Source organism: Somniosus microcephalus, chromosome 34, assembly GCF_052327205.1.
Source record: "Somniosus microcephalus isolate GS21.2 chromosome 34, FLI_Smic_1.0, whole genome shotgun sequence".
Taxonomy (NCBI): domain Eukaryota; kingdom Metazoa; phylum Chordata; class Chondrichthyes; order Squaliformes; family Somniosidae; genus Somniosus; species Somniosus microcephalus.
In genome coordinates this window covers 8,004,972-8,027,089 of record NC_141020.1, presented here as the reverse complement: position 1 = coordinate 8,027,089, position 22,118 = coordinate 8,004,972, and the positions used below count along the sequence as shown (strand labels likewise).

General features: G+C 53.3%; 1 protein-coding gene across 1 annotated transcript in view; it reads left to right on the top strand.

The window, feature by feature from the left end:
• The window catches only part of ppp1r13l (protein phosphatase 1, regulatory subunit 13 like), a 48,203-nt gene extending 29,362 nt beyond the window's left edge, over positions 1 to 18,841 (top strand). Inside the window, exons 4-13 of the mRNA XM_085973322.1 lie at positions 1,145 to 1,691; positions 2,622 to 2,723; positions 4,421 to 4,503; positions 7,895 to 8,270; positions 9,732 to 10,234; positions 11,130 to 11,267; positions 14,612 to 14,745; positions 15,639 to 15,805; positions 16,423 to 16,622; positions 17,583 to 18,841. Of these exons, the coding sequence (XP_085829448.1) occupies positions 1,145 to 1,691; positions 2,622 to 2,723; positions 4,421 to 4,503; positions 7,895 to 8,270; positions 9,732 to 10,234; positions 11,130 to 11,267; positions 14,612 to 14,745; positions 15,639 to 15,805; positions 16,423 to 16,622; positions 17,583 to 17,612 (2,280 nt within the window). The 3' untranslated portion in view covers positions 17,613 to 18,841. The remainder of the gene's footprint in view (positions 1 to 1,144; positions 1,692 to 2,621; positions 2,724 to 4,420; positions 4,504 to 7,894; positions 8,271 to 9,731; positions 10,235 to 11,129; positions 11,268 to 14,611; positions 14,746 to 15,638; positions 15,806 to 16,422; positions 16,623 to 17,582) is intronic.
• Positions 18,842 to 22,118: the final 3,277 nt, after the last annotated feature.

Genomic DNA, 22,118 nt, shown 5'->3' with positions numbered 1-22,118 from the left:
TGAACAAAGTACTGCTGGAAGATGAAAAGGCAGGGGACTCCAGGGAGTGAATTTCGGCCTTGGGCTGTGGGACAGAATGCAGAGATGTTACTCTATTGCGCTAGAACATAACCTAATTAGGAGCAGGAGTCGGCCATTCGGCCTCTCGAGCCTGCTCCGCCATTCAATGAGATCATGGCTGATCTTTGACCTCAGCTCCACTTTCCCGCCCGATCTCCATATCCCTCGATTCCCCTAGAGTCTGAAAGTCTATCAATCTCGGCCTTTGGATATACTCCGTGTTCTTTATTTTATATCTAAGTTGTACCGATTGATACGCTGATGGGGTGAGATGAAGAGGGGGTGGGAGGAGGCTGGTGTGGAGCATAAACACCGGCACGGACCAGGTGGGCCGAATGGCCTGTTTCTGTGCTTTTTAAATTCGATGTAATTGAACGGAAGGGACTCCCAATCGTGCTGGATCCGGAATTTTAATATCTTATGTGGAATGGAAACACGAGGCTTGGGTTGTCCGTGTCTAACCGCACCGCGACAAGAGCTGGCGGGAGATGGGGCAAAAATGAAGCTTCGTGTTGCTTGTTGCTGGGTCGCGATCCCCTAACTGTCTGTCAAAAGGAAAATACTGGCAGATGCTGGAAATCTGAAATACTAAAGTGCTGGCAAACACTCAGCAGGTCAGGTAGCATCTGTGGAGAGAGCGAGAGGCAATAAAAGACAGATTTGCATTTATATAGCGCCTTTCACGACTGCCAGACGTCCCAAAGCACTTTACAGCCAATGAAGTACTCTTTTGAAGTGTAGTCACTGTTGTAATGTAGGAAACGCGGCAGCTAATTTGCGCACAGCAAGCTCCCACAGACAGCAATGTGATGATGACCAGATCATCTGTTTTTGTTGATGTTTATTGAGGTATAAATATTGGGCCCAGGACACCGGGGAGAAGTCCCCCTGCTCCTCTTCGAAATAGTGGCCGTGGGATCTTTTATGTTCACCGGAGAGAGCAGACGGCACCTCCCACCTCCGACAGTGCGGCACTCCCTCAGTACTGGCACTGGGAGTGTCAGCCTAGATTTATGTGCTCAAGGTCAACGACCTTCCATCAGAACTCTTGTTTTAAGTTCTGTGTTTTCTTTTTAAATTTCAGACCTATGGAAACGATGGGTCGCCGACCACGCCCAGCACGTACGGCTCGAGCAAGTCTGAATCGCAGAGTAAATACGACAAGCTATTGCCCGTCATCAGTGTGGATCGAAGCCAGTCCCCGCAACCGCCCCAAACCTACATGCCACTGTTGCCACCCCACCGGCCTCCCTCGCCCTACAGTTTTGACCCGATTGACCCCACAGTACTTTACCGACATGAGGAGCAGCACGCTCAGCCAGAACGTGTCCCCTCTCCCCGCCCGATGATGTCTGGACCCCCACTGTTTTATTCACCGCCGAACCAGCGCGCTCAGCCGGATCGCGCCCCCTCTCCCCGCCCGATGATGTCTGGTCCCCCGTCACGCTACACAGGACCCTGCTATCCAACAGATCCATTTCCCGGAATCAGTCCGCGTGAGAACGTTCAGCCGCTCCTCTCTCCGTGCTCGTGGGTCCCCGAGCATACCAGGCTCTCTCTCGAAGCAGAGGATGGTTCGCCGGGAGGAGGACTGAAGCTGCGTGATCGTGGAGCGCTCAACGCCAATGCAGGTGAAGATGTGTTACCTTGACTGTGATGAGGAGCTCAAACGGTGTAAAATAAGGTATCGGCTCGTCCCCCTCTTTGTCCCACCCGCCCCACCCCCAAAATCTGACCAATGGCTCAGTGCGTGAATGCAGCAGCCTGTGCGGTTCTGAGTCGTATAGATCGGTAAGGTTACAAGTTCCATCCCCAGTCAAAGTAAGGGTCACTCGCTAACTGTACAGAGTCACTGTTTATTCAGCAGGGTAAGGGTCACTCGCTGTGTAACTGGACAGAGTTGCTGTTTATTCAGCAGGGTAAGAGTCACTCACTAACTGTACAGAGTCACTGCTTATTCAGCAGGGTAAGGGTCACAGGCTGTGTAACTGTACAGAGTCGCTGTTTATTCAGCAGGGTAAGGATCACTCGCTAACTGTACAGTCGCTGTTTATCCAGCAGGGTAAGGGTCACTCACTGTGTAACTGTACAGAGTCGCTGTTTATTCAGCAGGGTAAGGGTCACTCACTGTGTAACTGTACAGAGTTGCTGTTTATTCAGCAGGGTAAGGGTCACGGGCTGTGTAACTGTACAGAGTTGCTGTTTATTCAGCAGGGGGTAAGGGTCACGGGCTGTGTAACTGTACAGAGTTGCTGTTTATTCAGCAGGGTAAGGGTCACTCGCTGTGTAACTGTACAGAGTTGCTGTTTATTCAGCAGGGTAAGGGTCACGGGCTGTGTAACTGTACAGAGTTGCTGTTTATTCAGCAGGGTAAGGGTCACTCGCTGTGTAACTGTACAGAGTTGCTGTTTATTCAGCAGGGTAAGGGTCACGGGCTGTGTAACTGTACAGAGTTGCCGTCTGCGCTGTGTACGTTCCCGCTGAGACGAATCCGCGGCGGCGCTGACACTGAAGTCGGGTAAAAGATTTGTGGGTTAAAAATCGTCATTCATTTCCCGCAGGTGACAGTTTGAAGAAAAAGAAAGCGGCCAGTGTGTGGGCCGAGGCCGACTTGGACGTCGCGTACGAGAAGAAACCTTCGCAGACCCCCAGCTACGAAAACAGTACGTCTTGTCTCCGGGCAGCAGTTTGTTAATTGTCTATTAACATGGATTTGAAAACTTAAATTCATAGAGTGATGCAGCACAGAAGGAGGCCATTCGGCCCATCGTGCCTGTGCCGGTTCTTTGAAAGAGCTCTCCAATTAGTCCCACTCCCCCAGCTCTTTCCCCACAGCCCTGCAAATGTTTCTTTTATAAGTATTTATCCAATTCCCTTTTGAAAGTTACTATTGAATCTGCTTCCGCCGCCCTTTCAGGCAGCGCGTTCCAGATCATAACTCGCTGCGTTTAATTAAAAAAAAAAAAAAAAAAAAAAAAAAAAAAAAAATTCTCCTCATCTCCCCCTTTGGTTCTTTTGCCGATTATCTTAAATCTGTGTCCTCTGGTTACTGACCCTCCTGCCACTGGAAACAGTTTCTCCCTGTCTATTCTACCCCTCATCATTTTGAACACCTCTTAAATCTCCCCTTCACCACCTCTGCTCTAAGGAGCATAAGAACATAAGAAATAGGAGCAGGAGTAGGCCAATCGGCCCCTCGAGCCTGCTCCGCCATTCAATAAGATCATGGCTGATCTGATCCTAACCGCCAATCCACTATCACAGAACCATCTCCTGAATCTAACAGAATTAGACACACGAAATAGGAGCAGGATCAGGCTACACGGCCCCTGGGCCCGCTCCGCTACCCACAGGGCCATGACCGATCCGAACCTAGACTCATGTCCAAATTCCTGCCCGCTCCCCGTAACCCTTAATTCCCTTTACTTCTAAGAACAATCCCGGCTTCTCCAAGTCAACCCTGGTACCTTAGTTGAGAAAAAGACTTGGGCTTGAATTGCAGAAACTTACCCAGTGGCTCAATGGGCGACTGCATCACCAGGTGGGGTACTGGGGGGGCTCTCAGACCAGGATATTGGGGTCTTGGGTGCCACGCTCGACTTCAGGACCCTGGGTTAAGGACGGGGGCAATCCAGCAAGGGCTATTTCTGTTCCTGATCACTATCCAGTGACTCCTGATTAGAAAGTAAGAGGATGTGTAGAGTTAGGCCGTTCAGGGGTGATGTCAGGAAGCACTTCTTCACACAAAGGGTAGTGGAAATCTGGAGCCCTCTCCCCTAAAAAGCTATTGAGGCTGGGGGTCAATTAAAATAATCAAAGTTGAGTGATAGAGTTTTGTTGGACAAGGGTATTAAGAACCAAGGCGGGTAGATGGAGTTAAGATACAGGTCGGCCATGGTCTAATTGGATGGCAGAACAGATTCGAAGGGCTGAATGGCCTCCTCCTTAAAAATTAGAGCTCGGCCATTTAGGAGTGATGTCGGGCCGCACTTCTTCAGACGAAGGGTAGTGGAAATCTGGAACTCTCTCTAAAGTTGGGTCAAGTGAAAGGCCCATTGACATCTTTACTGCACCCTACCTCTTCAGCACACAACAGAGACATCCAGTGTTCGCTGGCCACAGGTTGCCAAGGAAGCCTAAAGACAGGGCCCCCGAGGGCCTCTGACTCCCTCCCTCCCCCAAACCGCTGAAGGAACTTGGGGGAAACGCAAGCCTTTGGCCTCTGAATGCAAACTGCTGAGGGAGGCTGATAACTGGAGGCTTGTCCAACCTGCTGCTGAGGCTGTCTTGATTCCCAGGCTGCTGAGGGGAGCCTGAGGAGGGACAATCTAATTGTATTTGTATCTGTGTTTTACTTCAGAGCGTGACCCGAACTGGAATGCAGCCATGCAAGGAGGCAGCTGGCGACAGACGGACCTCGATTTAGCAGTTTTACCAAACAAGGTAAGCCTTGGTCGGAATCCCGCTGTACTTACATAGAAGATAGGAGCAGGAATAGTCCATTCGGCCCCTCGAGCCTGCTCCGCCATTCAATGAGATCATGGCTGATCACCCAAATTCAGTGCCCAGTTCCTGCTTTCTCCCCATATCCCTTGATCCCTTTAGCCTTAAATATATCCAACTCCTTCTTGAATATATTTAATGAATTGGCCTCCACCGCCTTCTGTGGTAGAGAATTCCACAGGTTCACCACTCTCTGGGTGAAGAAATTCCTCCTCATCTCTGTCCTAAATGGCCTACCCTTTATCCTTAGACTGTGTCCCCTGGTTCTGGACTCCCCGACCATCGGGAACACCCTTCCTGCATCTAGTCTGTCCAGTCCTGTCAGAATTTTATAAGTTTCAATGAGATCACCTCTCATTCTTCTAAACTCCAGCGAGTATAAGCCCAATCGACCCAATCTCTCCTCATACGCCATTCCTGCCATCCCAGGTATCAGCCTGGTGAATCTTCACTGCACTCTCTCCATGGCAAGAACATCCTTCCTCGGATAAGGCGACCAAAACTGCACACAATACTCAAGGTGCGGTCTCACCAAGGCCCTGTACAACTGCAGCAAGACATCCTTGCTCCTGTACTCAAACCCTCTCGCTATGAAGGCCAACATACCATTTGCCTTCTTAACCGCCTGCTGCACCTGCATGCTTACCTTCAGCGACTGGTGCACAAGGACACCCAGGTCTCGTTGCACTCCCCCTTCTCCCAATCTATTGCCATTTAGATAATAATCTGCCTTCCTGTTTTTGCCACCAAAGTGGATAACCTTACATTTATCCACATTATATTGCATCTGCCATGTTTCTGCCCAATCACCCAACCTGTCCAAATCTGGTGGCCACCGCAAGACACTGGCTGTTGTGGCATTGTACGGTTGGTTAACTGGATCATTCGGCCCCTCAAGCCTATTCCACCATTCAAGTAGATCATGACCTTACCTGCCTTTGCTCCATGTCCCTTGATATCCTTATGTTACTCAACAAAAATCTTGTCTTGAAAATTTCACTTGACCCAACGTTCCAGATATCCACTACCCTTCCTGACATCACCCCTGAGCGGCCTGGCTCTTCTTTTAAGGTGATGCCCCCTTTGTTCTGGACTCTTTCCCCCACCAGAGGAAATAGTTTCTCTGCATCTGCCCTATCGAATCCCGTAATCATTTTAAAGGCCTCGATCAGATCACCCCTCTACTGAACTCGGGGGGAGGGGGGGGGGGGGAAATACAAGCCCAGTCTCTCCTTATAGTTTAACCCTTTTAGCCCCGGTATCATTCTGGTGAATCTGGGCTGCACCCCCCTCCAAGGCCGAGATAACCTTCCTGAGGTGCGGGGCCCTGAACTGAACCCAGTTACAGGAAACTTCGCGATATCCGGCACCGACGGGACCGAGCTGCTGCCAATCTATCAAAACTTCCAGATAGACCAGCGCTAATGTTGAAGGATATGGAGGTTTTCATCTCCGTATCTGACAACAAACACTGTTGCTTAGCAACAGCTTGTAAACACTCGGCCCGTACCTTGGAAGCGTTTCTGAAGCTGTTGCTAAGCTACAGAGATGCTTTCCAGAGCCTGACTGTTAAAAGAATGCTAAGAGAAGAAAAAAAACCTAACCAAAACGGCTGCTGATTTCTGCCGTTAGATGAGGTTTCCGGACATACAACCTCCGGAAAAACCAAAGTTTCCTGTACTCCCGATAGGGTTTTGACCAGAGCTCTACAACTGCTGTGTAACTTCACTTTTTTGAATTCCAACTATGGGCGGGTTAGATACATAACGTACAATTCTCATAGCGCACATTATTTAAAAGTAAAAGAAAGACTTGCATTTCTATAGCGCCTTTCACCCCCTCAGGACGTCTCAAAGTGCTTTACAGCCAATGAAGCACTTTTTGAAGTGTGGTCACTGTTGTAATGTAGGAAATGCGGCAGCCGATTTACACACAGCAAGCTCCCACAAACAGCAATGTGACAATGACCAGATAATCTGTTTTTAGTGATGTTGATTGAGGGATAAATATTGGCCCCAGGACACCGGGGAGAACTCCCCCCTGCTCCTCTTCGAAATAGTGCCCGTGGGATCTTTTATGTCCACCTGAGAGGGAAGACGGGGCCTCGGTTTAACGTCTCATCCGAAAGACGGCACCTCAGACAGTGCGGCACTCCCTCAGTACTGCACTGGGAGTGTCGGCCTAGATTTTTGTGCTCAAGTCTCTGGAGTGGGACTTGAACCCATGACCTTCTGACTCCGAGGCGAGTTTGCGCTACCCACTGAGCCGCTGGCTGATCTGTGAGCTGCACCTAATACCCAAGTGCTGAAAGCCTACAGTTAGATCCACACCCCTTTCAGAAACGCCTCATCTCCAGCACTTGGGTGGTGCTGCATATAGTGGCTGTCGACTTTTCTAATCCCAGGATTAAAGAAGACAAGACCTGAGAGATGTTTATTGTGTGTGAATGCCGTCGAACAAAGGAGACCGAGAGACGAGAGAGTCACACCTCAGCAGCACGGTGGCATAGTGGTTAGCACTGTTGCCTCACAGCGCCAGGGACCCGGGTTCGAATCCGGCCTCGGGTGACTGTCTGTGTGGAGTTTGCACATTCTCCCCGTGTTTGCGTGGGTTTTCTCCGGGTGCTCCGGTTTCCTCCCACAGTCCAAAGATATGTGGGTTAGGTTGATTGGCTATGATAAATTGACCCTTAGTGTTAGGGGGATTAAATACGTGGGGTTACGGGGATAGGGTGGGATATGTGTTGGTGTAGGGGTTACGGGGATCGGGTGGGATATGTGTCGGTGCAGGCTCGAAGGGCCGAAATGGCCTCTATCTGCACTGTGGGGTTTCTGTGTGATTTCTGTGTGATGACGGAGCTGTGAATCAGCTTTGGCAACTGCTGGCTGCCTGCCTCAAACCCTCCGGCCTTCAGCTGCGACTGAATCGCAGGATCTTGCAGCACAGGAGGAGGCCGTTTCGTCCATCGTGCCTGTGCCGGCTCTTTGGAAGAGTTCTCCAATTAGTCCCACTCCCCCTCCCCCGGCTCTTTTCCCCGTAGCCCTGCAAATTTTTCCTTTTCAAGTATTTGTCCCATTTTCCCTTTTGAATCTGTTTCCACCGCCCTTTCAGGCAGCGCGTTCCAGATCATCGTAACTCCCTGCATTAAAAATAAATAAATAAATAAATCCTCATCGCCCCCTCACCCTCACGGCTTTTTTGCCAATGATCTTAAATCCCAGGAGAGGTACGTTTGGGGAAGAAGCAACAATTGTAGTGAGTCGAGGGAGGCTGTGATAGATGAGAGGGGGAATTAATTTTGTTTGGTATCTCTCTCTCTCTCTCTGTCTAGGCTGCAGGAGGGCAAAACAAGAGGTACGATTCAGTTCAAATATACGGGACCCTCCCCAGGAGCTTCCAGGACCCCAACCTGTCCCCCAGGAGACACGACGCTACCCTCCCGAAGCAGAAGCGACCCGGCATCCCCGGCTCACCGCAAGCCCCCTGGTCCTGGCCCTCTCCGCTTCCGGCCCGGTACGGCGTCGCGCCGGGCAGCCCGCGGGCCTCTCCCATCAAGGAGCGCAGGAACGTGCTGCCGCTCTCGGTCCTGATCAGACCCGCGATCGTCGGCGGCCGAGGAAGGCTGCCGGCCCACGCCAGGCCCCCACCGGCACACTCCGCTGTGCCCGCCACGAGGAGATACTCTCATCCCCAACAGGCACCGGACGGTGAGGCTCCGCGGCGGGGTGTGTTGTGTGTGTGGGTGGCTGGGGCGGGCCGTGTGTGTGCGTGATGAGATCGTGTTGTTTACTGAGCCACAGAAGCGACTTTTTGGGGGAAAAGACTTGCATTTCTTTAGCACCTTTCACGACCAACTAACGTCCCAAAGCGCTTTACAGCCAATGAAGTACTTTTTTTGAAGTGTGGTCACTGTTGTAATGTGGGAAATGCAGCAGCCAATTTGCACACAGCAAGCTCCCACAAACAGCAATGTGGTAATGACCAGATCATCCAGTCTTTTAGTGATGTTGGTTGAGGGATAAATATTGGCCCCAGGACACCGGGGAGAACTCCCCCCTGCTCTTCTTCGAAATAGTGGCCGTGGGATTTTACATCCACCTGAGAGCAGACAGGGCCTCGGTTTAACGTCTCATCCGAAAGACGGCACCGCCGACAGTGTGGCACTCCCTCAGTACTGCACTGGGCGCGTCAGCTTGGATTTTTGTGTCCAAGTCTCTGGAGTGGGACTTGAACCCACGACCTTCTGACTCCGAGGCGCGAGGGTGCTGCCCGCTGCGCCACGTTTCTACAGCACCTTTCACTTCCATGGGACGTCTGAAAGTGCTTTGCACACGTTGAAATACTTTTGACGTGTAGTCACTGTTCATATGCGGGCAAACACGGCCAATCTGTGCAAGGGATTGTCCCGCGAACATCAATGAGGTGAGTCATCTGTTGATCTGTCCTCGGTGGGGTTGGTTGAAGGAGGAATGTCGGGTAGGACACCAGGTGAGAACTCTGTTCGTCTTGGGACAGTGCCAGGGATTTTTAACGTGACCAGGTATACAGGGCCTCAATTCACCCCTCTACACCTCTCTCCTCCTTTAAGACGCCCCTTAAAACCTACCTCTTTCACCAAGCTTTTGGTCACCTGCCCTAATATCTCCTTATGTGGCTCGGTGTCAAATTTTGTTCGATAACGCTCCTGTGAAGCGCCTTGGGATGTTTTAAGGCGATATTGGGACCAAAAGCTTGGTCAAAGAGGTTGGTTTTAAGGAGGAGAGAGGCGGAGAGGTTTAGGGAGGGAATTCCAGAGCTTGGGGTCCAGACAGCTGAAGGCACGGCCGCCAATGGTGGAGCGATGGAAATCGGGAGGAGGCTCAAGAGGCCAGAGTTGGAGGCGCGCCGAGATCTCGGAGGGTTTGCGGGGCTGGAGGAGGTCACTGAGATTAGGGAGGAGGGGGCGAGGGCCACGGAGGGATTTGAGAACAAGGATGAGGATTTTCAAATCGAGGCGTTGCTGGACCGGGAGCCAGTGTGGGTCAGGGGGTGATGGGCGAACGGGGCTTGGGGCGAGTTAGCGCCTTCAGGAGAGGAGATGTAAATTAGGCTGCTGATTTGGGGTTGGGTTTGGAGCTCTGTTAATATTGTGGTTTAAAGCGTGTGGTGTTTTCTCTCTCCTCTTGCAGTCAGCAGGCGGGTGTCCAATTCCTCGCCCCTGCCTTCGGATGCCAGGTGCCCCCTGCTTCCCCCGGCGGAGACGGGTGAGGTGGAGCAGGAGCTCGCCAGCATCTTTCGGACCGGCGAGGCGACGGACCTCGAGGGCCCCGAGAGCGTCCCCCGGCCCCTCAGCCCCACCCGGCTCCAGCCCATCTCCTTGCCCGACACCGAGGCCATCCAGGACATGGAGGAGCTGCTGCGAATCCGAGCCGCCATCCCGCGCGCCCTGAAGAAGCGGACCTCCATCGACCAGCCGGCGGGCCAGCCACTCCCCAAGCACAAAGGCACCAGAATGTACCAGCAGCTGACCCAGCTCTTCACCCGCGCCACCCAGAAGAGGCTGGCCGAGGACGGCGGGTCCTCCTCCCCAGTCTCCGCTTCCCTGCAGATCTCGCCCGAATCAGACTCGGACTTCACTCCCGTCCTTCTGACCCCGGTTGTGGAATCTCTGACCTCCGCGCCCACGCTGCCCGTAAGTTGAGCCGCAGTCACGACCTCCGCCCGTGTGGGGGTCACCTGCATAACATGGGCCGGCAAATCCGTGCTTCTGTCCCGCTCGCACGTCGCCAGAGATTGAGGACTTGGCTGGCTGCCCCCTCCCCTCCTTTGCTGTTTGACGCAGTTTCATGTGAAATGGGCTTGCCCCAGGCCCGGCCCAGCCCAGCTCCGATCGGGCACGACCCTGATTCAGCGCCAAATTCTGGGAGGCCCGAGGATCGGGAATGCCGCCCTGCTGCAGCAGCGGACAATGTTCCGAGGTGGGGACTGAGGCATGTTGCCAGGAGAGGGAGCTTTACTCTGTATCTAGCTCGTGCTGTACCTGCCCTGGGAGTGTTTGATGGAACAGTGTAGAGGGAGCTTTACTCTGTATCTAGCTCATGCTGTACCTGCCCTGGGAGTGTTTGATGGGACAGTGTAGATGGAGCTTTACTCTGTATCTAACCCGTGCTGTACCTGCCCTGGGAGTGTTTGATGGGACAGTGTAGAGGGAGCTTTACTCTGTATCTAACCCGTGCTGTACCTGCCCTGGGAGTGTTTGATGGGACAGTGTAGAGGGAGCTTTACTCTGTATCTAACCCGTGCTGTACCTGCCCTGGGAGTGTTTGATGGGACTGGGTACCTGATATTAAAGTGTTCAATTCCCAAGACTGATCTGTAACAATCTGATTGTTTTCACTAATCCCCCCCCCCCCCCCACAACCTGTGTGGGACTATTATTGGATGGACGAACCAGGACTGTGAAGCGTGTTATTTAGAACACTTGTGCTTGTTGGTGTTTAACCCCGTGCGTGCCACCTACACGGTGACACCGCCGCCGCCGGAGGGAGAGTCTGTGCTGACATGTCCTTCTCTCCGGCCCTTTCCAGTTGAAGCGCTCAATCCTCAAGCGAGACGGCTGGCCTGGGTCGAGCAAGAAGACGAGGGCTCGCTTGGACCCGTTGGTGCTTTTACTGGACTCTGCGCTGCTCGGGGAGCTGGATATATTGGAGCGGGTCGTATACGAGGTAAATTCGCCGGTCGCCGTTCTGCCATCTCCACTTTCGACCCCCCCTCCCGGAAGTATTTTTAAGAGGAAATCGGTGATTATTTATGTAAAATCTCTCACCCACTGGGCTCGGGGGGTTCAATAGCTCCACACTGACCCCACCAGGCGCTTGGGATAACTGCAGCCGCTGGAGGAAGTTCCTCTCTCGCCAGTGGCTCAGTGGGAGGCACTCTCTCTCGCCTCGGAGTCAGAAGGTCGTGGGTTCGGGTCCAACGCCAGAGACTTGAGCACAAAAATCCAGGCTGACTCTCCCCGTGCCAGTACTGAGGGAGTGCCGCACTGTCGGAGGTGCCGCCTTTCAGATGAGACGTTAAACCGAGGCCCCGTCTGCTCTCTCAGGTGGACGTAAAAGATCCCACGGCCACTATTTCGAAGAAGAGCAGGGGGGAGTTCTCCCCAGTGTCCTGGGGCCAATATTTATCCCTCAATCAACATCGCTAAAACAGCTGATCTGGTCATTTATCGCATTGCTGTTTGTGGGAGCTTGCTGTGCGCAAATTGGCTGCCGCGTTTCCCACATTACAACAGTGACCGCACTTCAACAAAAAAAAAAGTACTTCATTGGCTGTGAAACGCTTCGGGACGTCCGGTGGTCGTGAAAGGCGCTATAGCAATGCAAGTCCTCGTTTATTTCTTTTTGCTGCAGTTCTCGCGAGTGCCTGGCGGGGTCACTGTGGGTCACCGTCACTGGCCGCTCAGCAGAAGTCCAAGCAGCTTCCTCTTGAATTTGGCAAAACACTGCCCGGAGTTCACCGTCTCCCTGAACCACATATTCCCCACCCTCTGTGAAGCAAACTATTATCTTGGAATCATACAGCACAGAAGGCAAGGGAATATACTATAAATGGTAGGACACTGAGACGTTCAGAGGGACCTTGGCGATCCCCGAAGGTAGCAGGACAGGTAGATAAGGTGGTTAAGATGGCATACGGGATACTTTCCTTTATTAGCCGAGGCATAGAATATAAGAGCAAGGAGGTTATGCTCGAACTGTATAAAACACTAGTTAGGCCTCAGCTAGAATACTACGTGCAGTTCTGGTCACCACATTACAGGAAGGATGTGATTGCACTAGAGAGGGGACAGAGGAGATTTACGAAGATGTTGCCTGGGCTGGGGAATTTTAGCTTTGAGGAAAGATTGGATCGGCTGGGGGTTGTTTTCTTTGGAACAGAGGAGGCCGAGGGGAGACTTGATTGAGGTGTATAAAATTGAGGGGCCTGGATAGAGTGGATAGGAGGGACCCATTTCCCTTAGCAGAAGGGTCAATAACCAGGGGGCATAGAGTTAAAGTAATTGGTCGGAGGTTTAGAGGGGAGTTGAGGAGATCTTTTTTCACCCAGAGGGTGGTGGGGGTCTGGAACTCACTGCCTGAAAGGGTGGTCGAGGCAGAGACCCTCACCGCATTTAAAAAGGACTTTGTGGTGGTACCACTGGTTGTCCCTTACATTGAGACACATAATTCCCTTTAACTTATCTTACTGTATGTTTAACTTACCTTTTGGGGCCGTTGCCCTTTTAACTTACCTGTTGGGGCCATTGCCCCTTTAAGACGCGCCCTAGCGCGCTGATGTCACGTCATGTACGACGTGATGTGCGTGCGCCGGCACAGCCCGGTCTAGCGTCTTCGGCCTCAACGGCCAGCCGACGGGAGCGACACGATCTTCCGCTCCCGCGGCAAGCACCGGCACAGCCCGGCCTCCCGACATCGGCCTCAACGGCCAGCGACGCAACAACGCGCATCACGTGACTCCCTAAGCGCGGGAAACGCGAACAACGTGATGACGCCGCAACACAAATGCGATGACGTCATCACGCTCCCCACAGGACTGCGAACTCTGTCCTCGTGGAGTCCCCGCTGGGACAAGACCTACACCACGGTGCTCCTAGTCAGCCATCTTACCTGCTGTAATTAGCCTGTTCCTGTAAATAAACAACTTATTTATAGTTCGTCGAAGTCAAACTCTCTTATTTAGTGGCGATCTACACGAACCGCTACAACTTGGATATGCACTTGAAGTGTTGTAACCCACAGGGCTACGGACCGAGAGCTGGGAAGTGGGATTAGGCTGGAGAGCTCTTTGTCGGCTGGCGCGAACACGATGGGCCGAATGGCCTCCTCCCATGCTGTAAATTTCAATCATTCTATGCTGAGGCCGTGCAGCCCATCAAGTCTCTTTCGAAGGGTTAGTCCCATTCCCCCGATCGTTCCCTAAATCACTGCCATTTTTTCTCACCTCCTGCAAGTGTTTTTCCAGTTCCCGTTTGAAGGCTACTATTGAATCTGTTTCCGCCGCCCGATCAGGCAACGCGTTCCAAATCATCGGCATTCGTTTGAAAATGTCAACACTGAAATTGATGGATGTTTTTTTAAGCACGGTTATTGGGGGTTACGGAACCAAGGCGGGTAAATGGAGTTGAGATACAGACCAGCCACGATCCAGTTCAATGGTGGAACAGGCTCGAGGGGCCGAATGGCCTGCTTACACGGACCTGTAATTAAATCCTCCTTCCACTAGGGGTCCCCTTATGTGAGCTATAACTAAAAAGACTTGCATTTCTATGGCGCCTTTCACGACCACCGGACGTCTCAAAGCGCTTTACAGCCAATGAAGTACTTTTGGAGTGTAGTCACTGTTGTAATGTGGGAAACGCGGCAGACAATTGCACAGCAAGCTCCCACAAACAGCAATGTTATAATGACCAGATAATCTCTTTGTGATGTTGATTGAGGGATAAATATTGCCCCAGGACACCGGGGAGAACTCCCCCTGCTCCTCTTCGAAATAGTGGCTGTGGGATCTTTTACGTCCACCTGAGAGCGCAGACGGGGCCTTGGTTTAACGTCTCATCTGAAAGACGGCACCTCCCTCAGCACTGCACTGAGAGCGTCAGCCTAGATTTTTGTGCTCAAGTCCCTGACACAGAAAGCAAGAGTGCTACCCAGGAACCAAGGCAGGTAAATGGAGTTAAGATGCAGATCAGCCATGATCTAATAGAATGGCGGAACAGGCTCGAGGGGCCGAATGGCCTGCTTACACGGAACCTGTAATTAAATCCTCCTTCCACTAGGGGGGCCCCTCTTATGTGAGCTATAACTGCCCCCTGCTGGCTGTATTGGGGAGTGCGGGAGCAGCAGTGGGGGGGTCAGGAAGGGGTCTGACCCCCTCCAGTAGGTGCGGGGTGGAGACTGACCGATAGGCTATTGTTTTTGGGGGGGGGGGCCGGGTGGATTGGAGTCTGCCCTTCCGGCCGCTCGCCCGGTGAACCCGCTGACCTTGCGCTCCTTTTGTCCCTTCCCAGATGAGCGACCCGAGCCAGTCCAACGCCGAGGGCATCACGGGACTCCACAACGCGGTGTGCGGAGGCCATTACAAAGTCGTCGAGTTCCTCGTCAACTTCGGAGTCAACGTCAATGCGCCCGACAGCTACGGATGGTTAGTTTTTAAAAATGGTTTCCGCGCCGTGCAAATAGCGCCCCCATGGGGTAGACGGGTGAATTAATTCCCTAGTGCAGAACTCTGCCAAACCGAGCAGCAACAACAACTTTCATTTACATAGCGCCTTTTAAAGTAGTACGCCCCAAGGCCGATTATCAGACAACAGTTCAACACTGAAATAACAGAAAATGCTGGAAATACTCAGCAGGCCAGGCAGCATCCGTGGAGAGAGAAACAGAGTTAACGTTTGCGGTCTGGGACCCTTCGTCAGAACTGGACCACATAAGGAGATATTGGGCCAGGTGACCAAAAGCTTGGTCAAAGAGGTCGGTTTTAAGGAGCGTCTTAAAGGAGGAGAGAGAGGCGGAGAGGTTTAGGGAGGGAATTCCAGAGCTTAGGGCCCAGGCAGCTGAAGGCACGGCCGCCAGTGGTGGAGCGATGGAAATCGGAGGATGCGCAAGAGGCCAGAGTTGGAGGAGCGCAGTAGGTCCCAAGTTTAATCCTCAGCCTGTAGTGAGTTGGTCGTTTGGCGGAGGGACTAAGATTGCGCCTCAGCTTTCCTGCGCTGGAGAGGACGCGGCGGGGACATCGGCCAGGGTTCCTGCTCCGGCTCATTACCCACTGGCCCCTCCCAGGCAGCGCGCACGTGGGCCGGTTTTGGAGGTTGCCCAGCTGTGATGCCTCTCGCAGTCAAATAGCCATGCCAACGCTCGTTGATCAGGCTCGCACGTGATGAAGGACCAGTTGTTCGCTCCTGCTGCCCCAATAAAGGGAGAGGGGAAGGGAGAGGAAGGGAAGGAATGGTGTGAGGGAGGGGTTTACAATTTAAGCTGACCGGCGAGTGGGTGCCATCGCTGTGTTGAGCTGACGGTGTGTTTTTGTGCGGTTAGGACCCCCCTGCACTGCGCGGCGTCCTGCAATGACCTGCCGATCTGCACCTTCCTGGTGAGGAAAGGAGCCGCCGTCTTCGCCATGACCTTGAGCGACGGCGACACGGCCGCCGAGAAATGCGACCGTTACTTGGACGGCTACGAGGAGTGCGCGCGGTTTCTGTTCAGTAAGTGGACGCCCCAGACCCACACCGCCAGCTCCCTCTCTCCCGTCTCGCTCCTTTCTCTCTCTCTCTCTGTCTCTCCCCCCTCTGTTTTCATGATCTCTCTCTCTGTCCTGTTTGTTGCTCTCTCCTCTTGTGTGAACTTTCTCCCTCCTTTCTTCCGTCCCCCGTCTCTTCCCCCCCCCTTTGCAGTCTCTGCCCTCGCATTCCTTTTTCTCCTGTACGAACCTCCAGTTCACACCCGCTCCCACTCCTTTCTCGTTCGTTCTCTTCCCTCCTTGCGAAACGCGCACTCTCCTTTCACACTCCACCTGTCTCCGCTCGTACATTCTCTCCGCTCATTCTATGGCCTGTCTCCCCCTCTTTCTTTCCTCCTCTTGCGCACACGCTTTCTGTACTTTCCTTTTCTGTGCTTTCTCGCTCCCTCCCTCCATCTCCCGTCACCCCCTCAGTATCTCCCTCCCTCCTGTCACCCTCCCTCCCGTCACCCCCTCAGTATCTCCCTCCTCCCTCCCCGTCGCGCACTCAGTATCTCTCTTCCTCACTCCCTCCTTCCCACCTCCCTCCCTCCCTCCCTCCCATCAGCCCCTCAGTATCTCTCTTCCTTCCTCCCCTCCCAGGTGCGGAGCAGCAGGCGGGGATGTTGAACAACGCGGTCGTGTATGCGCTGTGGGATTACGAGGCGGAGAACAGCGACGAGCTGTCCTTCCGTGAAGGCGAAACAATAACCATCCTGCGGCGAGGGGACACGGAGGAGAGCAGCTGGTGGTGGGCGTCGCTCTACGGCCGAGAGGGCTACGTGCCCTACAATTTCCTTGGAGTAAGTGCTTAGTTCCGATATTTTTTTGAATTCAGCAATTCGGCTATGCGAGGCGTCGCGGGCCAAGCCCATTCCTTTTCCCCAAGGCCTGCACCTTCCAGCAGGTGGCACTGGAGAGCCACGAGGAGCGTGTAGCAGCTTCCACCTGCTGCCCAGGCTGAGGGCGCAGATCCAGAGGTGGAACCTAGTGCCCTGCTGGTCTGTGAGCCTCAGTACCGCTCTGCGGGGGAGTGGGGGGGGACTTGTATACCCACTGAGTTTTTTTTTGTGGGAGGTATTCTCACACGACTGGCACACTCGAACTCGCCAAAATTTCAGGTGTCAGCTGTGGCTCAGTGGGCAGCACTCTCTCTCGCCTCTGAGTCAGAAGGTCGTGGGTTCAAGTCCCCACTCCAGAGACTTGAGCACAAAACTCTAGGCTGACGCTCCCAGTCCAGTACTGAGAGTGTGCCACACTGTCGGAGGTGCCGTCTCTCGGATGTGACGTTAAACCGAGGCCCCGTCTGCTCTCTCAGGTGGACGTAAAAGATCCCACGGGCCACTATTGCGAAGAGCAGCAGGGGGGAGTTCTCCCCGGTGTCCTGGGGCCAATATTTATCCCTAAATCAACATCACTAAAAAAACAGATTACAACAGCAAAATACTGCGGATGCTGGAAATCTGAAACAAAGGCAGCAAATGCTGGAAATGCTCAGCAGGTCAGGCAGCATCTGTGGCGAGAGAAACACCGATAACGTTTCAGGTCGATGACCTTTCGTCAGAGCAGATGATCTGGTTGCTGTTTGTGGGGTCTTGCTGTGCGCCAATTGGCTGCCGAGTTTCCTCACATTGCAACTCTTCACAAAGCACTTGATTGGCTGTAAAGGGCTTTGGGGTGTCCTGAGGTTGAGAAAGGAGCGGTAGAACCGCGCGTTCTTTGGAATGGACGTTCTGTTTACACGTTGCTCTCTCTCTTTGCAGCTGTTTCCGAGAGTGAGGCCCGTGGTGTAGGAGCGAGGGGCATTCTCCGTGTACCGACTGACGGCTGCATTACACAGCAGCGGGGTACCCAGGCCGCCGAGCGCCTGGCACCACCGCCCGGGGCTGTCCGACCACAGTGCTGACCCCCATCGCCCCCCCCTCCCCACCCCCCCTGCTGATGCAGGTCGGTCACCGAGAGAAAATGCGACCATAAATCATCCAGCAATTGCTCCTTTCTCCCGACTGTCATCGGCTCTGTGCATTCCGGCAAGAGCGACGATCACTGACCCACCGTCCCCCCTCCCACGTTCGGTCCCCCTCTACTCATGACTGTCCGCGTGTTCCTCCTGGAAGCCTCCCGAACGAAAGCATCGCGTCTCCCTGGTGCCAGAGCGACGGCGGGCGTCTGATGCTTCTCCGAATAATATTTGAGGTGTCCCGGTGAGAGATTAAATATTTCACCACCCACCGCCCTCTCTTCCCCCTCAATCCGCTCGGGAGTCGACTTGTGACGCCGATGCCCATCTCCTTGGTCCTCGGGCGCCCGCAGCGGAATAGACGACCCCCCCCCCCCCAAACCACGTCTTCGGCACGAACGGGCGCTCTCTGAACTCGACCGGTCGCTCGTCGATCAAGACGGAGACGGACCTTTTGCGGGAAAGTGCCTAGATGGGATCCGATTCGCGAGCCGCGCGGTCTCAATCTTGCCTCGTGATTCTCTGCCTCAGCGGTTCCCCCCCCCCTCGGGAGGAGGCTGATCGCTCGCGCTGCCCGCCTGCTCCTTCACCTCCGCTCAAGGCAGGCGCGAGACTGGTGGCGCAAACCATGAACTTCTCAAGTGCTTTTTTTTTTTAAAAGCTGAATATAATCAGACTAGAAACAACAACAGAAAATGCTGGAAACACTCAGCAGGCCAGGCAGCATCGAGGAGAGAGAAACAGAGTCAACGGTTCAGGTCGAAAACCTTTTGTCAGAACGAAGGGTCCCAGACCTGAAACGTTAACTGTTTCTCTCTCCACGGATGTTGCCTGGCCTGCTGAGTTTTTCCAGCGTTTTCTGTTATTTCGGATTTCCAGCATCCGCAGTATTTTGCTATCATTGGGTTTACATTTCATCTGGTGAACTCTCTCTCCGCGTCCAGATTCACTTCACTTCCATTCCGCTAACCTGGATGCACAGCTAGGGGCCAGAAAGTGTCGTTGAGTGTTTTTAAAAATGTTTTTAATGCTTTGTACGATTATTAAAATAATAATAATGCAGGAACTTGCAGTGTCTTCTGTGCTCAGTGCAATCCATGGGAGGAGAGGAGGCGGGGAGTGTCTGTAATCGCAGGAGCTTTGGAGACGGGGGGTCACGACTGGATGCCAACGGGCTCCGCCCGCAGTCCGCGCACTGACCGATTTCTCCGGCAGTGTGTCAGCGCTGATCTTTCAATTCTGGAGATCTTGAGCACAACTCCAGCCCGGGGCTGCTGGACCGAGCGTGTTCTCTACAAAGCTCCTGGGCGAAATGAGTTGGGGGAAATCTCAACCCATCTGCTCGCGGGCATCGACCCACAGCAGGAAACCGGGCGCTCGGTAGGCATTGTGACTCCGAGGTCACGAGGTGGCACAGGTGTGGGGACTTGGCAAGTCATATGGGTGCAGTCGGGGGCACTCTCCAGAGGCTGGGGTTCATTGTTGAGACTTCACTCTCTATCTATCTAACCCGGGCTGTACCTAAGAAATAGGAGCAGGAGTCGGCCATTTGGCCCCTTGAGCCTGCCCCATCGTTCAATAAGATCATGCCTGCTCTGATCTTGGCCTCCACTCCACTTTCCCGCCCGCTCCCCCTAACCCTCAACTCCCCTGTTTTTCAAAAATCTTGTCAATCTCCGCCTTGAATATATTCAGTGACTCCGCCTCCACAGCTCACTGGGGTAGAGAATCCCAAAGATTCACGACCCTCTGAGAAGAAATTCCTCCCCATTTCCATTTTAAATGGGTGCCCCCTTATTCTGAAACTGTACCCCCTAGTTCTAGATTCCCCCACGAGGGGAAACATCCTCTCAGCATCCACCCTGTCAAACCCCCTCAGCATCTTATGTTTCAATAAGATCACCTCTCATTCTTCTAAACTCCAATGAGTATAGGCCCAACCTGCTCAACCATTCGTCATAAGACAACCCCTTCATCTCCGGAATCAACCTCGTGAACCTTCTCTGCACTGCCTCCAATGCAAGTATATCCCTCCTTAAATAAGGAGACCAAAACTGTACGCAGTACTCCAGGTGTGCTCTCGCCCTTAGAGTGTTTGATGGGACAGTGTAGAGTGAGCTTTACTCTGTATCTTACCCGTGCTGTACCTGCCCTGGGAGTGTTTGATGGGACAGTGTAGAGGGAGCTTTACTCTGTATCTAACCCCGTGCTGTACCTGCCCTGGGAGTGTTTGATGGGACAGTGTAGAGGGAGCTTTACTCTGTATCTAACCCGTGCTGTACCTGGCCTGGGAGTGTTTGATGGGACAGTGTAGAGGGAGCTTTACTCTGTATCTAACCCGTGCTGTACCTGCCCTGGGAGTATTTGGCCAGGACACCAGAATTCCCTTGCTCGTCATCAGAATAGTGGCCATGGGATCTCTTGCGTCCGCCTGAGAGGGCAGGCTGGATTGGTTTAAAGCCTCCTCCGAAGGACAGCACTTCTGACGGTGCAGAACTGAGGTGCTATCCTGGATTTTGTGCTCAAGTATCTGAAGTGGGATTTGAACCCACAACCTTCTGACTCGAACCTGACATTTGATTCAGCTCCCCTGGAACTGAACCTGTCGCTCTGGGCTGTGCGGCCTAGTCGGACTGAGAGGCCTGGTATCTGGCAATCTGGAGCATCAGTGCTGCCTCCGGCCCCAGGCCCTGTCCACCAGGCCTGAAACCAGTTCTGCAGCAGCTCCTGTCGGGGTCTTTGTATGATTTGAGGAGTGGCCGGAGGCTGTATTTACAAGAGCCTTTGATTTGTCAAGCACAGCACCCACCTTTCGCACTGACTAGTGCTATATACATAGAACGGTGCAGGTAAATGCTCCACCTGGCCAGCAGATGGTGCTGTCCCCGCTGTCTGGGCCGCTTCAACAGGCGTAGTGCACAGCAAGATTCCAGGTTCAATTTCCCTGTCTTGGAACCATACAGCACAGAAGGAGGCTATTCGGCCCATCGTGCCTGTGCCGGCTCTTTCAAAGAGCTCTCCAAATAGTCCCACTTTCCCCACAGCCCTGCAAATTTTTCCTTTTCAGGAGTCTATCCAATTCTCTTTTGAAAGTTACTCTTGAATCTGCTCCCTCCGCCCTTTCAGGCAGCGCGTTCCAGATCACAACTCGCTGCGTTTTAAAAAAAATAAATAAATAAAAAAATTCTCCACCTCCCTGGTTCTTTTGCCAACTGCCTTAAATCCGTGTCCTCTGGTTACCGACCCTCCTGCCAGTGGAAACAGTTTCTCCTTATTTACTCGATCAAAACCCTTTATTATTTTGAACACCTCTATTAAATCTCCCCTGAACCTCCTCTGCTCTAAGGAGAACAATCCCAGCTTCTTCAGTCTCTCCACATCAGTCTTTGCTGAGTTAGCTTATCTCTAGGGGGGCAGGAGTAGGCAGCCCATGGGCCGGAGGGGGAGTGGGAATAATCTCCAGTGTCCCCCTCCCCCAGCTGGAGAACGCGAGAGAGTCAAGCGAGGGTAAGATCAGGCGTGGCTGCGGTGCTGTGTGGTTGATGGTGAGATGGTGGGGGATGTATGGATTTGTACCACAGCGAGAGCCAGTCTTTTGCAGAGAGGAGTGTGCTTGGGGGGGGGGGGAGGTGGTGCAGGGGATGCCATGCGTGACAACAGTGGAACAGCATCTTGGCGCAGTTGTTGCCGGCGCACACTGCGACTGGGAAGGGTCGCGTTGACAACACAAGGATGAGAACGAGAAGCATCAGTTCCCCCCCCCCCCCCCCTGCGGTGCCGCAATCCTTTCTGCAAATTGTTCTAACAGCTGCCATGTAATCGGGAAGAACCCGGAGAGATGTCGAGGGGGGTCTCCCAGTTGAGTCTGGTGGCGAAATCCAAGAACACTCTGGAGGGGGGGGAGATGGAGACGTCCCGACTGATGCGATTTCCAGAGGTTGTCGAGCTGTGGGGCTGCGAGATCCTCCAACTCCCAGCGTGTCCCGTTAGCACCGTCCCGCACCGCCCCCGAGAAGCACGGGGGCGGGAGACCTGCTCCGATTGGCTGTCCGATCCCACTTGTTACAGCAGTGGGGCTGGTGTTGCTAATATGGGGAAAACCCCCCGACTCCCGTTTCCTATCGTATCCTTGTCTGTGCTGAATCCGCCTCCTGGAATCGTATATCCGCTGCCTACGGTTGCTGCATCCTCGAACTGTGATCCCGAGAGCCACTGATTTACTTTCCACAGTATCCTGAACTCAATCGCAGACCTGACACGTATTAACCGTTTCAGAGATGTATGTGGTGGGGTTTTTTTTTGTCCATAGTTCTCCTCTCCAGAAGGTGTTGTCTCTTGC